Source organism: Colius striatus, chromosome 7 (assembly GCF_028858725.1).
Source record: "Colius striatus isolate bColStr4 chromosome 7, bColStr4.1.hap1, whole genome shotgun sequence".
Classification (NCBI taxonomy): Eukaryota; Metazoa; Chordata; class Aves; order Coliiformes; family Coliidae; genus Colius; species Colius striatus.
In genome coordinates, this window is record NC_084765.1 from 3448516 (window position 1) to 3460877 (window position 12362).

A 12362-nucleotide genomic window follows, 5' to 3' on the forward strand; every position below is an offset into this window, starting at 1 on the left:
GTTTTTTAGCCCTGCAGCTTTTAAGAGGTGTTCCTCAAGACAGGTTCAGGGTCTGAGTACGGACGGGAAGGGGATCCAAAGTGTTGGGATTCACATTTTAGCATCACTCAGGAGGCTCCTAGGGCACAGCCCCCAAAGCAGGAGCGCTGCTCGGAGTCCAGTCTCCTGAGCCATGTCCCTGCAGCGTTTGGCTGCCGTGAGCCTCCTTACAGATGGGATTCTGTGTTTATTCTGCACTACATCGCCCCGTTGGACGTCAGTTCCCTTTTTCACAACCTGGGGTGTTTTTAGCGATGCCCTGCGCAGGCCGGACCAGGGCTCCCGAGGCAGCCTGCCCGTTCCGCGGGATGTTCTCACGGCAACAGCCATCAAACGCGTCTTTCCCTTGCAGTCAAAACCACTCTGTGCGAAACCTCCGTGACTGTTATTTAGAGGCTCAAGCCGACTCGCTTAACTAACGGTGGTCGCGGTTGTCCCACCGAGGCGCGACGCGAAGCCGCCGCCGCTCAGGCCCCGCGGGCAGCGGGGAGGTCGCAGGGTCCCCGTGCGCCGCCACGCCCACGCCGTCTCCTCAGCCCATGGGTTGAGCCCGCTCCACCAATGCGGTGGCGCGGCGGCGGGCAGAGCGCGGCGGCGATTGGCCAGCGCGGCGGCGCGGGGGCGGGGCGGAGAGCTGTCGGCGTGAGGAGAGCGGCACCGCCGCCGGTGCCGGCTGACAGTTGCGCTGCGGACGGTTCTTTGTGAGGCGAGCGGAGCAGAGGGACGAGCGGCGCCGCACGGGTGGTGCTGCCGCGCTGGCCCCGGTGAGTTGTATCCGCACCGTCTCCGGGTAGCGCGCTGCGTCTGACAGATTAGTGAGCCCGCCCGTGCACGCGGGGCTGGGGCTGAAGGGTGCGTACCGGATCGAGAGCCATGTTGGGCCTTGGCCAGCAGGTGGGCGGCGGAGGGGCGAAGCGGGGCTGGGAGGGAGCTTGTGCGGCGCCGTCAGCCCCCTTCCTCTGGAGGTCGCTTTTGATTAGCGGGCCCCCTCTTCTGATAGCATTCCTCAGGGTACCTGTGAGGAGCCAGGGGCGCGGGGAGCTGCGAAACACGGGGCTCTGTGGGATGTTGCGTGTCACCTTTAAACTGTATATTCCTGAACAGGTGTCTGCCTTATTTTTGTAGGAAAAAAATCTACAGGTGTGTTTTTGTCACACTTCTACTCCATTGGGATTCTCTTCAGTAAGCCCTGAGCATGCTGATGGAAAGCATCAAACACGTGTGTTACTATTGCTTTAAGGGAATTTATATGAACTTTACGTTGTGAACTTTACATTAGAGGTGTGGCTTAGGCACCATATGTGGAGAGCTCCAAGTGAATTGTGTTTGGCTGGCATGATCATTCCTTCACCACAGTGAGAAGTAACGTAGTATTTAATCATTATGCCCTCAGGTTTGGCCTCTGAGGAAGAGAATATCTGGAGAATTGTGAATTGTGCTTCAGCTTGTTGTTAAGAAGCTGACTAAGGGTTTAGGAAAGCTGTACTTGGGGAATGTTTACTGGGGTAACAGAAAGTTCGAGTTTATGTTAACACATGTTAAATGATGTGGGATTAATTCTGAACATGAGAGGCTGTTTCTGCCAGCATAGCTGTCTGTTGGACTGGAGAGTATCTCTTCAGGGGAATAGCCCTAAAAGGCACTTGTTCAAATTGTTCTGTAGGACAGGAAAAACTTGGTGGCAATTGTTGGCCTTTAGAGGGCAAGCATGGGTCCCACATGGATGCCAGTCTCTGACAGAATTAATGGTAAACTAAACTATGTGGGTGGATGAGTCTTGCACAAAATCCCAGGTGCTGCCAGCTGCAAGATTTTTATGAGAGCTCAGCAGACTAAGCAGAGTTTTCAAATCTAATATGCTGAGCCCAGCAAAGGAGATGGGCTAGTTGTCTTACTTAAGAGTAATAAGCCACATGTGATACAATATGCCCTGAAAGAAATTGCTGGTTAGCGAGAAGTTTAATACAGTACTTCTGCTTCTGCAGGGAGGTTGGACTAGATGATATCTAAAGGTCCTTTCTAACCCCTACCATTCTACGATTCTACATCAGTGTTTTAGTTTGCTGAAAATATGATAATAATGAATTAGGAAAGATTTCTTTTTCCATCTTACCCCAGTCCCCAAAATTTCTTGTTAGAAGGCTTTGTAATGGCTTTTAATAACTTCTAATCACTTGTCTGTAGAGACAAAAGAAGTACTGAAAACCAGCTAGAGTAATACCATTAATATTTTGTTTCATAAAGGACATCATGGCAGCCCATCAGGAGAAAAAATCTTCTGAAGAAAGAAAACACAAAAGCATCAAAAATGATACACAAACGTCTCAGGTCCAGTGGGGAAGAGCATGGTAAGAAAAGCTGATGACCTAACTAGTCACTGTATTTGAAATTAGTTCATGCTTTCATAGATGCCACATTTCTTTTGAACTTCACTATTGATAATGGAATGTTGCATTGCCCTTCTGATGAAAGTTCATGGAATGTTGAAAGCTGTAGGAATTGGTGCCAAAGAAAAGTTCTTGAAGGTTTTTAAGATAGAGAGCTTGCCAGATGGCTTGGGTTAAAACACAGTCCTCCTTGCAAAAAAGAACAGGTCATACAAATTAGTAAAATTTCAAGCTCCTTCAAGGGCTGAACAAACTATTTCCTGAGATTTGGAAATCCACTGTGGTAGTGCCAGCTGACATCTCCCTGTTCTCAAAGATTTGTGTAAATATGAATGGACTCTTGTAGTGCAGCTGGGAACAGCCATGGGTGTTTATATGAATTGCCACTACAGACAACGTGTGGTAGAGCAAGTTCAACTTATGGCTATTCAGGTTCTGTCTTTTCTGTGCTTTCTAGCTCTGCATAATATTCTTGTGATTGTGTTACCACTTCCAACTGAATGCTCTTACCAGTTATACCCGTGATTACTGTCAAAAACATTAAGGCTGTAATAATGATCTGCTTTTTGGAGAGGAGATATTGTGTATTCAGTTGCTCTGGTCAACTAGCATAGTTTTATAACAGGCTGTGGTCAAGTATATAACAAGCTAAGTGATTTAGAGATGTTTAACACAAAGAAACGTATGTGCCTTGAGAACATGTTCAGTTTTCATCTGATTAGTCTGAAAAGTCCACTGAAAAAATTGCCTGACTTAGTCAAACCGCTTGTCTAACTGAAAGTTGGTAAAAAAAATGCTCTTGTTTGGGTTACAGGGAGGTGGACTGGTTTTCCTTGGCAAGCATCCTTTTCCTGCTCATGTTTGCACCACTTATTGTATACTACTTCATAATGTCCTGTGACCAGTACCAGTGCTCTCTGCTTGATCCACTCGTTGACTTGATCACGGGGAATAAACATCTGTCTGACATCTGGAACAAGACTCCTACACTGACCTATAGGGCTGCTGGCATCTACACCCTTTGGGTCGCTTTCCAGGTATATTATTCAGTTATGATCTGGATGTAGAGGTTGGGTTTTTTTCAAAGAGCTGTTCAATTAATCCTCTTACATGAAGGACAATGAAATGTCACACTGACATTTATGCTTTGGAGTTTCTCACTTTCCGTGGCTTTTTGGAATCCAAATGAAGCTTATGCACTTGAGAAATAAAACCAGGGAATATACATCAATATTCCTTGTGTGATATTTCTCAATGGAGTTTTAAAGAAAAGGCAACTGTATAGCACCAATACCCATGTGTTTCAAATGAATACACAATGACTGTCATATGCTAACCCTGCAGAAGGGGAGATACTTTATAGATAGAGAGTCAATAAAAGAACATTGATGTATGAAACATAATTTATATTTGTAAAATATCTTCAGACTTGCCAAATTTAATCCACTTTTTTTCTGAATTGGAAAACAACTTGCATGTAACACAGATTAATTTCAAAATAAAAGGATAAGGACCTAAATCTCATTAGCCACTGTTGTGCCTCCCCACCACAAAAGGAGGACAACCAAACAGGAGTTGTTTAATAGCTTGAACGTTGTACTAGTCTAAAATTACAACAGCTAAATCTTGCCATGTTTCCTTATCCAGTACTTCATTGGAACTGCCATGTGTTACATTTGGTATGTGCATGAAAGGTTTAGGGGGTTTGGGGTTTTTTTCCTGTCTAATTTTGCTGTTAATATGTTCTCTTTTAGGTATTTTTGTATTTGTGCATTCCTGATTTCTGCCACAAATTTATTCCTGGATATGTAGGAGGTGTACAAGAAGGTGCTGTCACCCCCGCTGGTAAGTCCTTCCTTACAATATATGCACACCATACAGTCTTTTAAAGTGCAGTAATTCTCTACTTAAGAGTCTTTATCAACCCATATGTATCTGGAGGAAATATGGGCATAAATGCTTTTGCTTTCTTCATATGTTTACTTCTTCAGACAGAAATAGAAGCAATCTATTCTTTTAGACTAAATGGTACAATTTCCCTCTCTTAACTGTTGGTAAAACTATTGATACAGCAGACACCAGCAATGGAAAAAGGCAGGGTGATCATTTTGGCATTTAAAATCAGCAGTGGGCTATCGCTACTATTTGTCAATACAATTGCACCAGCTGAAATGAAGTTAATCCAAGAGACTTGAACAAAATGCCTGATGTCAATTAGATGTGGCAAGGGGTGACTTGTTACCTGAGTCAATTTTAGAGGAGACTCAAAATTCACTGTTTTGTGAAGCGAGTGTGAAGAGAAAAACTCAGGCTAACCAAGTCTGCTGGTTACAGCAGAGTCTAATGAGACTTTCTGAAGAGTGCCACAGGATATTTAAGTAGGAGAGTGAGGTCATTTCATGAGCACCTGATTGAAGTTCTGTATGTAGTGTGCATAATGCAATGTCAGTAACATTGATTTTGTTTTTCCTGCACATTTTAGGTGTTGTGAACATGTATGAAATCAATGGCCTTCAGGCTTGGATCATAACCCATGTGCTTTGGTTTGCAAATGCCTATTACTTCCACTGGTTCTCACCTACCATCATTTTTGATAACTGGATTCCTCTCTTGTGGTGTGCCAATGTCCTGGGATACGCAGTTTCCACATTTGCAATGATTAAAAGCTACTTTTTCCCTTCCAACGCCAAAGATTGGTATGTGGTTTTTAATAACAAGAGAATACTAGGTAATGGGACATACAAATTGAATGCTGTACAGAATAATAATGGAAGAATATCTTTTACTAGCACAGATAAGATAGGAAAATGCATGACAATGGTTCTTAGCTTCATTAGCACCATCCTATTTTCTCATGCTATGTCATCTTACTGGCAGCCTCAGTATCATAGATACTTATTTGTCACAAATAGGATAGAGGTAAAGTTGTTAGACTCTTCAAAGGTGTTAAAAAAAGAATAACCTATGGTACCTCTGAAGCTAAAATTTATCTGTACTGATGTAATACTGGATCAATTTGTGTTACAAACCTATGTAACATTGTGCAAGATGATTTTTATTATCATTACATTATGACTTGGCAATGTGTAGTCAGAATAGTGATTACCTGCATTGGTGTATAACTGTGTACATCTCCAACTTTTTCTTCTTTCTAGCAAATTCACTGGCAACTTCTTCTATGACTACATGATGGGGATTGAATTTAACCCTCGAATAGGAAAATGGTTTGATTTTAAGCTATTCTTCAATGGACGCCCTGGTATTGTAGCCTGGACTCTGATTAACCTTTCCTATGCTGCTAAACAACAGGAGCTGTATGGTCAAGTAACCAATTCTATGATCCTTGTCAACGTTCTTCAGGTAAATTGGGAGGAGGAAAATAATAAACCAAGTAAAAAATAAATGAGTATTAAAGTAGAAAAAACTCCTTGCACTGAAATTGGACTTAGTTCTTCCTGGCCTGAAAACTCTCACTCAGTGATGACACACTGGGACTTGCATCTTTAGGCACTTGTATCCATACAAAGTGCCACTGTAAACACTCTGCTGTATTGATTCAGAATGCCACCAGCTGATTTCTGTGTAAACTTAAGAGATAGTTTTTTCTGAGCCTACATTCTGGAAACAGGCGTAGCCTGATCTTGAGTCCACAGAGAACAATCCCAAGAGAACAATGACAAAGGCTAGTGCTGGAACAAGATTGGGCAGGTTTTTTTTTCCTGAGGGCAACACTGCATGTAACTTTGATTTTTTTGCTTTGTATGTGAGTGACAGACATGCATAACTACAGAAGTCTCCACATCTAAAAAGAGCCAGTCATGTGCTGTGCTTTCTACTGAAGAGGCCCCAAAGTAAAAAGTACAGATGATAGTTTGCATTTGTTCATTAATACCTCTAAATGGGAGCCCACTTCATACAAGCTCTGTTCCCCCTAAGCTCTCTAAACTGAGAGGGGTAAGGGTAGTCAAATGTGAATGCACTGCTTAAGTGTATGTCCTTGCAGTAGTACACTTGCCTTAGCTCTCTTGGTTAATACCACTTTATGTTACTTATCATTGCTTCAGCTATATAGATGCAGTATATTTGTGTGATGTTTCTCTTAACACACTATTTTTGAAGCATTAAAACAGAACTCAGTTTTGAGATCTTAGCACAAGACATCACAGAAAGATTAGGCTGATCCTATTAAATGGGATAACTGGTGACAGCATTCTGTTCTTAATGTGAAACTCTTCTATTCCAGGGTATTTATGTTGTGGACTTCTTCTGGAATGAAGCCTGGTATTTGAAAACCATTGATATCTGCCATGATCACTTTGGATGGTACTTGGGCTGGGGAGACTGTGTTTGGTTGCCTTACCTCTATACTTTGCAGGTAAAAATGTGGTACAATACATGTTTTGGCTAAAAGCAAAGAATTTTCCAGAAACATTCTCCCCAGCAGCTGGAATTTTATCTTCAATTGTTGCTAGGCAGTTTGAATATGAACAACTATTACAACATCCTTTACAACAGTTCACTTGCAGGAAAGCTTAATGTCTGTCCATGGAATAGACATATTTTCCTCTCTTCTTCTTTTGGTGCCTTTTTCTGTCACTATTGTGTCTGTGTTTTTTCCTAAATCCTTTCAGTCTCTATTTGTACTTATGCATGTTGAGGATCTTTTTGGGGCTGTTTTACACCTGTTCTGGTTGGTCTGCATCCCTGCAACCTCTCACTTCTTGTTCAACCTAAGAAACAGAATTTTAGACAGACAGACAGAAGATGTAGAACACAGAGTTTTCTGAAAACTTTCCATGGTTTTACTATAGGGAGAATTTTCCTCTCCTTTCTGCTCATCTCTTCTGGGTAGGACAAGGAATTAGTCTGTCATCCTGAGTATCTATTTAAAGTAAATCACTGATTGTCTCTTTCTGCTCCCAAATACAGGGTTTGTATTTGGTTTACCACCCTGTCCAGCTGTGCACAGCTAATGCCATAGGGATCTTGATGTTGGGCTTGATTGGCTATTACATCTTCAGGATGACCAACCACCAGAAGGACCTCTTCCGTCGGACAAATGGCAACTGCAAGATATGGGGGAAGAAACCAGAGTATATCGAGTGCTCCTACATGTCTGTGGATGGGACCAAGTACTACAGCAAACTGATGACCTCTGGGTTCTGGGGCTGGGCACGTCATTTTAACTACACAGGAGATTTGATGGGCTCCCTGGCCTATTGCCTGGCTTGTGGGTTTGAACACATCTTGCCTTACTTCTATATTGTTTATATGACTATCCTGCTTACCCATCGCTGCATCAGGGATGAACACCGATGTTTCAGCAAGTATGGGAAGGACTGGAAGCGCTACACTGCCGCGGTGCCTTACCGCCTCCTGCCAGGGATATTTTAAAGCTAACACAGAATCCAGGGGAAAGGAAAACAGAAAACCTTTTTTTTTTTTTTTTTTTGAGGTGCAGAGAGTTTTATCCACACAGTTAAAGTAACAAAAACATTTTATGAAGGATGGTCACACTGTTCTGAAGGATGAAAGGTGGCTGGACAATAATCCTTGCTGTACTGAAGGAGCATGCAGGCAGACTGTATTTCAAGTCAATTTGTGCACCAATGCACTGAAATGTCCTGTTTTTTAGAAGACTCTTTTACCTGGAACTTTTGTAACTTTCCTTTCTCAAAATTAAGTTGGAATTGAAGAATAGTTGCATGTATTGACAGTCCTGATATCTCCCAAAGCTGGGAGGAGGCCTTATCCTTCAGAGCAGGAGGGTTTTGGAACCAGTTGCCAGTGACTTAAGAAAGGAGAAAAATAGTTGCGTGATCTGTTTATGAAAGTTGCATGATATGGTTGCTTGTGACAGTAATAACCTACAGTTAACAACTCCCCAGAAGAAGTTTTAATGCTTGTAGCTTTTCCAGAGGTTAACTGGGGAGATATAACTGGGGACATACTGAGCTGGGGAACCTAATCCTCAAGTGGTGTGTGGGAAGATTGTTATAATCCAAATGTGAAAGCTGATAAAAATTGGTATAGCTCAAAAGTTCCGTTAGTTTACAGCACCTGACCATATGGTGCATGACCAGCTGAGTACTCTTTTGGTATTGAAACAAGACTTGCTTTGCAAAGATGCTAAGCACACATTGATTTATTTAGTGTGGATAGAAAACTTGGTTCTCTATCATCTGTATGAAATCATGTTTGTAAAAATTTAAGAAATAAACTCTTGGCTTCAAGTGGAGTAAAACATACTGCTGCTTTTCCCTTCAGATCTTGTTTTTCTTGTACATCATTATCTTTCAGAGTTACTAGATTCAAAAAGACCTCCCCAAAGAGTGTAACTCCAAGACCCAGTTCAAGATTGCATAAAGGAGAAACGAAAGAAAGAGGAATCATAGTATTGACCATGCATTTGTAACAAGCTTGGTAGTTAGGTTCAAGCTGTAGTACTTTATAAAAGATGTTGTTAACACTGATGTATACAGCTAGTTTTTACAGGAAGTAGGTAACTATAGAACTTTTGTTTTTTGTAGGAGCTACCAAAGGCACTGATCTTCATGGCAGCTTTGAACAAGGCATGTTGGTGAGTACATGTTTTGGGTTTGCAGTACTCCCTGAAAGGATGTTTTTGGCAGGAGAAAAAGGGTCTCTCCAAACCTAGAAAACAAATCTGATTGTAGCTTGATTTTGTTTCACAGCTGAAGGTACAAGCATGTGTAGAGATGCCTTTTTAGAGAAAGTTCTGACAAACTTAACCTGTAGCACTGGTACTATCTGTGAGCCTCAACTGTTCTGGCATCATTTTGCAGATAACAATTACAATCCTTTACAATATTACTAATAACAGAGGAGCAATGATGGCCATAATAATAGCAGTGGCAATGGATGTATTGCTGTGGTAGAACATTTGAACTTTGCACTGCTATGAATGAAGAAGACTTTTAATAGAAATATTAAAGTGGTGGGGGGCAATCAATGCCAATTGCCTTTACTGGAAATATATAGCCCAGTAGCTTAATAGCTCACCAAGGGGCAATGCTTATAAAATTATTTGAGAGAACTCAATTCAGAGGAAGGGAAAGCTGAAGTGTGGACTTCTAGGGCTGTTGGACCCCATGAGTCCCTAGCACTGCATTGCCTTAGGCTGCTCTTGACTTTGCTGCAGTAATTGGATAGTTTATTTCCTCTAAGGCCACACTCTTGCATCATTTTCTTATGTAGCCTTGGATTGCATTGACAGCTTGTTGTTAATGCCAAGGTTATTTAAACATTGCAAGGCAATCTGGACCCTGAGTGGTGGTAGCCTTGCACAGCACAGCATGCTCCCTTCTTTCCACTGATCAGACCTGGATGATGAGTGGAAGAAATTGCTCATTTAAGACCAATAAAAATATCAGCACTTCAAAAATAAAAGTGAGAGAACTTGAAGCAAAAGGACAATGTTGTGAGTAATGAGAGCATTATCCATTCAAATGCTTCTTCGAGGCGTTTTGTGTTGCGTCTAATAGTGCTCAGAGGATTTTCTGTACTGTTTGACATTGGAGCTTGCTAGCGCTTTTATTTGTTTCTTTGATGCAGAGTGCTATTCCTGCTGAGAATACTTTACCCTACAGATAGCCTAGCTGCCCCAAGTGAGAACTCTTCATCGGCCAGATTGTTAAACTCATGGCAGGAAGCAATTAGTCACAAGGTTTTTGAAGCAAGAGGCCGTCACTGGACTAAACTCTCATCCTGTTTGTTGTAAGGATGACAGATTCTGCGTCTTCAGGCTTGTCTGCTGTCTGTATAGATCTATTTCTTGTTCCCTCTGTGTGACTCACAGACTGACAAAGTATGTGCTGCAACTGTCTGGAAAAGAAACTTAATTCCATTCAGGTATGTACTTCTTCTAAGTAAGTTATTTTTAAAGAAGCAGGAAAAAAAAATTTACCTATTATGTAAGCTGCTTCCTAACAAGCAATGTGTAAGCAGCACTCTAAGCATTGTCCAACTGATGTTGCCCTTTAAAACAGAATCATTTGAATGAATATCAACTTGCTCATCTTCAAATAGGGTGATGTCTGGGTCAGTTTGTTGTATGCCTGGCAGTGCTGTTACACTTGTATCCTCCACAATGCAAAAACAATTAATAATAATTAAAAGTCAATATATCTCTCTCTTTGAGGGATTTGTGGGGGTGTGTATTAGATTAACTTTTGTCCTGATAGCTCATATTTATTGACACTACGCTGTCAGTATCACCTATCAAGATTGAGAGTGTATGTCTCTGCAGTATGCTGGGAATGTTGATTATAGAATTGCCAGTGTTTGTAAAATGCTGTTTATTTAACTTGGATTAGAACTAATGGGAAAATACAGCGAAAGCTTCTGGTAATTACTTGGAGCAGTAATGAAGTAATTTTGTTGGCTTAATGTAGGAAGAAGAGTAACAAACAAGCAGGGCACAACAGGCTGAGCAAGTTCAGGAGGACCATAGATCTACTTAGCGGGGAGAAATAAATCGATCTTCTAGTGTTGTAACCGTTAGAGGTTGTTCAGTCTCCAGATAGAGGAAACTGGGAAGAGGGGTCTTCTGATACCTATAAGGAGGGAGGATGCCTTCCCACATTTAAAACCTGTGTCACTAGGTGGCATTTCTGGAATCAGGTCTCCACCTTTTGCCAGAAGGACAGTTAATCATTTATAACTCTCGGTGCAAAGCTAAAGTTGATTTTATTCCCATCCAGCCTGCAAGAGTGCTGACACAATCAGTAGTGGACTAGAGCAAACATATTGCATTGGGGCTTTAAACATGTACATGAACATGCAAACACCCTTTGCGAAGTCTATCTCTGAGCAACTCGGTGGCTAGTCCAAAGACCTGTGCTTAGGATGTAATGCAATGTCGTTACTCAGTTCCAGTTTTATTCACACAATATGAACAACAGCAGTACATACTTTTGCCTCGTGGTGGCAGCCACAAAATATTTTCTGCTTTAAATTATCAGTCTCAGTTCTGATCACGTGCTAACCTTAACCTACACCTGCACTGGGTTATTTGGTTATTGTAAGGGATCTTCACCAAAGGTTACAAGTGATGTGCAGTTGAAAGTAAAACTGGAATAGTTTTTCTGCTTCAATCCATGCAAGAAAAAAGAAGCCTAAAAGGGGGGGAAAAAAAGCTCTTTTGTATTTTTTAGACTGCAGATCCAGATCTACTGAATCTATGGATCTGTGACAACTGGACAGGTAATGAAAACACTATATATTTTTTTTGTAGCTCTTATATGCATTAATGGAAAATAGAACAGTCATTTTAATCTCTGCCCTAGCTTTCTTTTCAATGTCTTATGCTATGTCTCCTGAAATATGAAAGGCTTAAGTTAGCAACTGAACAAAAGTTGTCAATTGTGCCTGTAAAGTGCTAAATGCCCCTTTCTGTTGTGAGCTGGGAGTGCTTGGGGAAATGTTTTTAAGGCAGATGCAGTGGCTAGGGAGGAGAGTGGTTGTAGGTTTTCTGCTTTTGTAACAGCAGAGGGAGATAACTGCTTTCAGGACAACTTAGAGATTTCCTTACACTAGCACTCTTAAACTTCCCTTTTACATTATCAGACATCAACTATGAAGTCAAAGAGACTGACTACATGAAATAAATTCATGTTGCTGTGATTAGAAAGGATATAAAACTCTAGGATATAGTTTTGACATTGATATGAACTAAAATTTATGACTGCTGAATTTAATCTTACACATCCAGCAACATCAACAATATACGTTTATCTGGTATGAAAAGGTTTCAGTCCTCTCACTACTGAAATACTGAAAGACTCAAATAATAATTTATTTCTTCCATGACTCACCTTAAGCTTTGTACTTAGATTAGCCATCTTTTCTGTTGATAATCTCCCTTTAGGAGGTGATGATTTCAAGCTGTAAATCCAAATATTGACAGCCTGGTTA

General features: G+C 41.3%; 1 protein-coding gene across 8 annotated transcripts; it reads left to right on the plus strand.

Moving 5' to 3' along the window:
• Window positions 1-676: 676 nt before the first annotated feature.
• Window positions 677-8675, plus strand: DHCR7 (7-dehydrocholesterol reductase). Of its 8 annotated transcripts, none has more exons than XM_061999451.1 (9): window positions 677-891; window positions 1165-1258; window positions 2284-2387; window positions 3241-3463; window positions 4181-4271; window positions 4909-5122; window positions 5582-5786; window positions 6670-6801; window positions 7356-8675. In XM_061999451.1, exons 2-9 carry the CDS (start codon window positions 1235-1237, stop codon window positions 7818-7820), a joined length of 1458 nt encoding a protein of 485 aa, XP_061855435.1. In that variant the 5' UTR covers window positions 677-891; window positions 1165-1234; the 3' UTR covers window positions 7821-8675. The 8 variants fall into 8 exon arrangements, with proteins under 8 accessions (XP_061855435.1, XP_061855436.1, XP_061855434.1 ...); XM_061999452.1 differs by having other exon boundaries at window positions 677-803; window positions 1144-1258; XM_061999450.1 differs by having other exon boundaries at window positions 677-803.
• Window positions 8676-12362: the final 3687 nt, after the last annotated feature.

Bases quoted from the DNA above. Each gene is read 5' to 3' on its own strand.
- DHCR7 (XM_061999451.1), top strand. From the start codon at position 1,235: ATGCTGATGGAAAGCATCAAACAC. The intron at 3,464-4,180 runs GTATATTATTCA...GTTCTCTTTTAG, and splicing joins CCCTTTGGGTCGCTTTCCAG to GTATTTTTGTATTTGTGCAT. The intron at 4,272-4,908 runs GTAAGTCCTTCC...TGCACATTTTAG, and splicing joins AGGTGCTGTCACCCCCGCTG to GTGTTGTGAACATGTATGAA.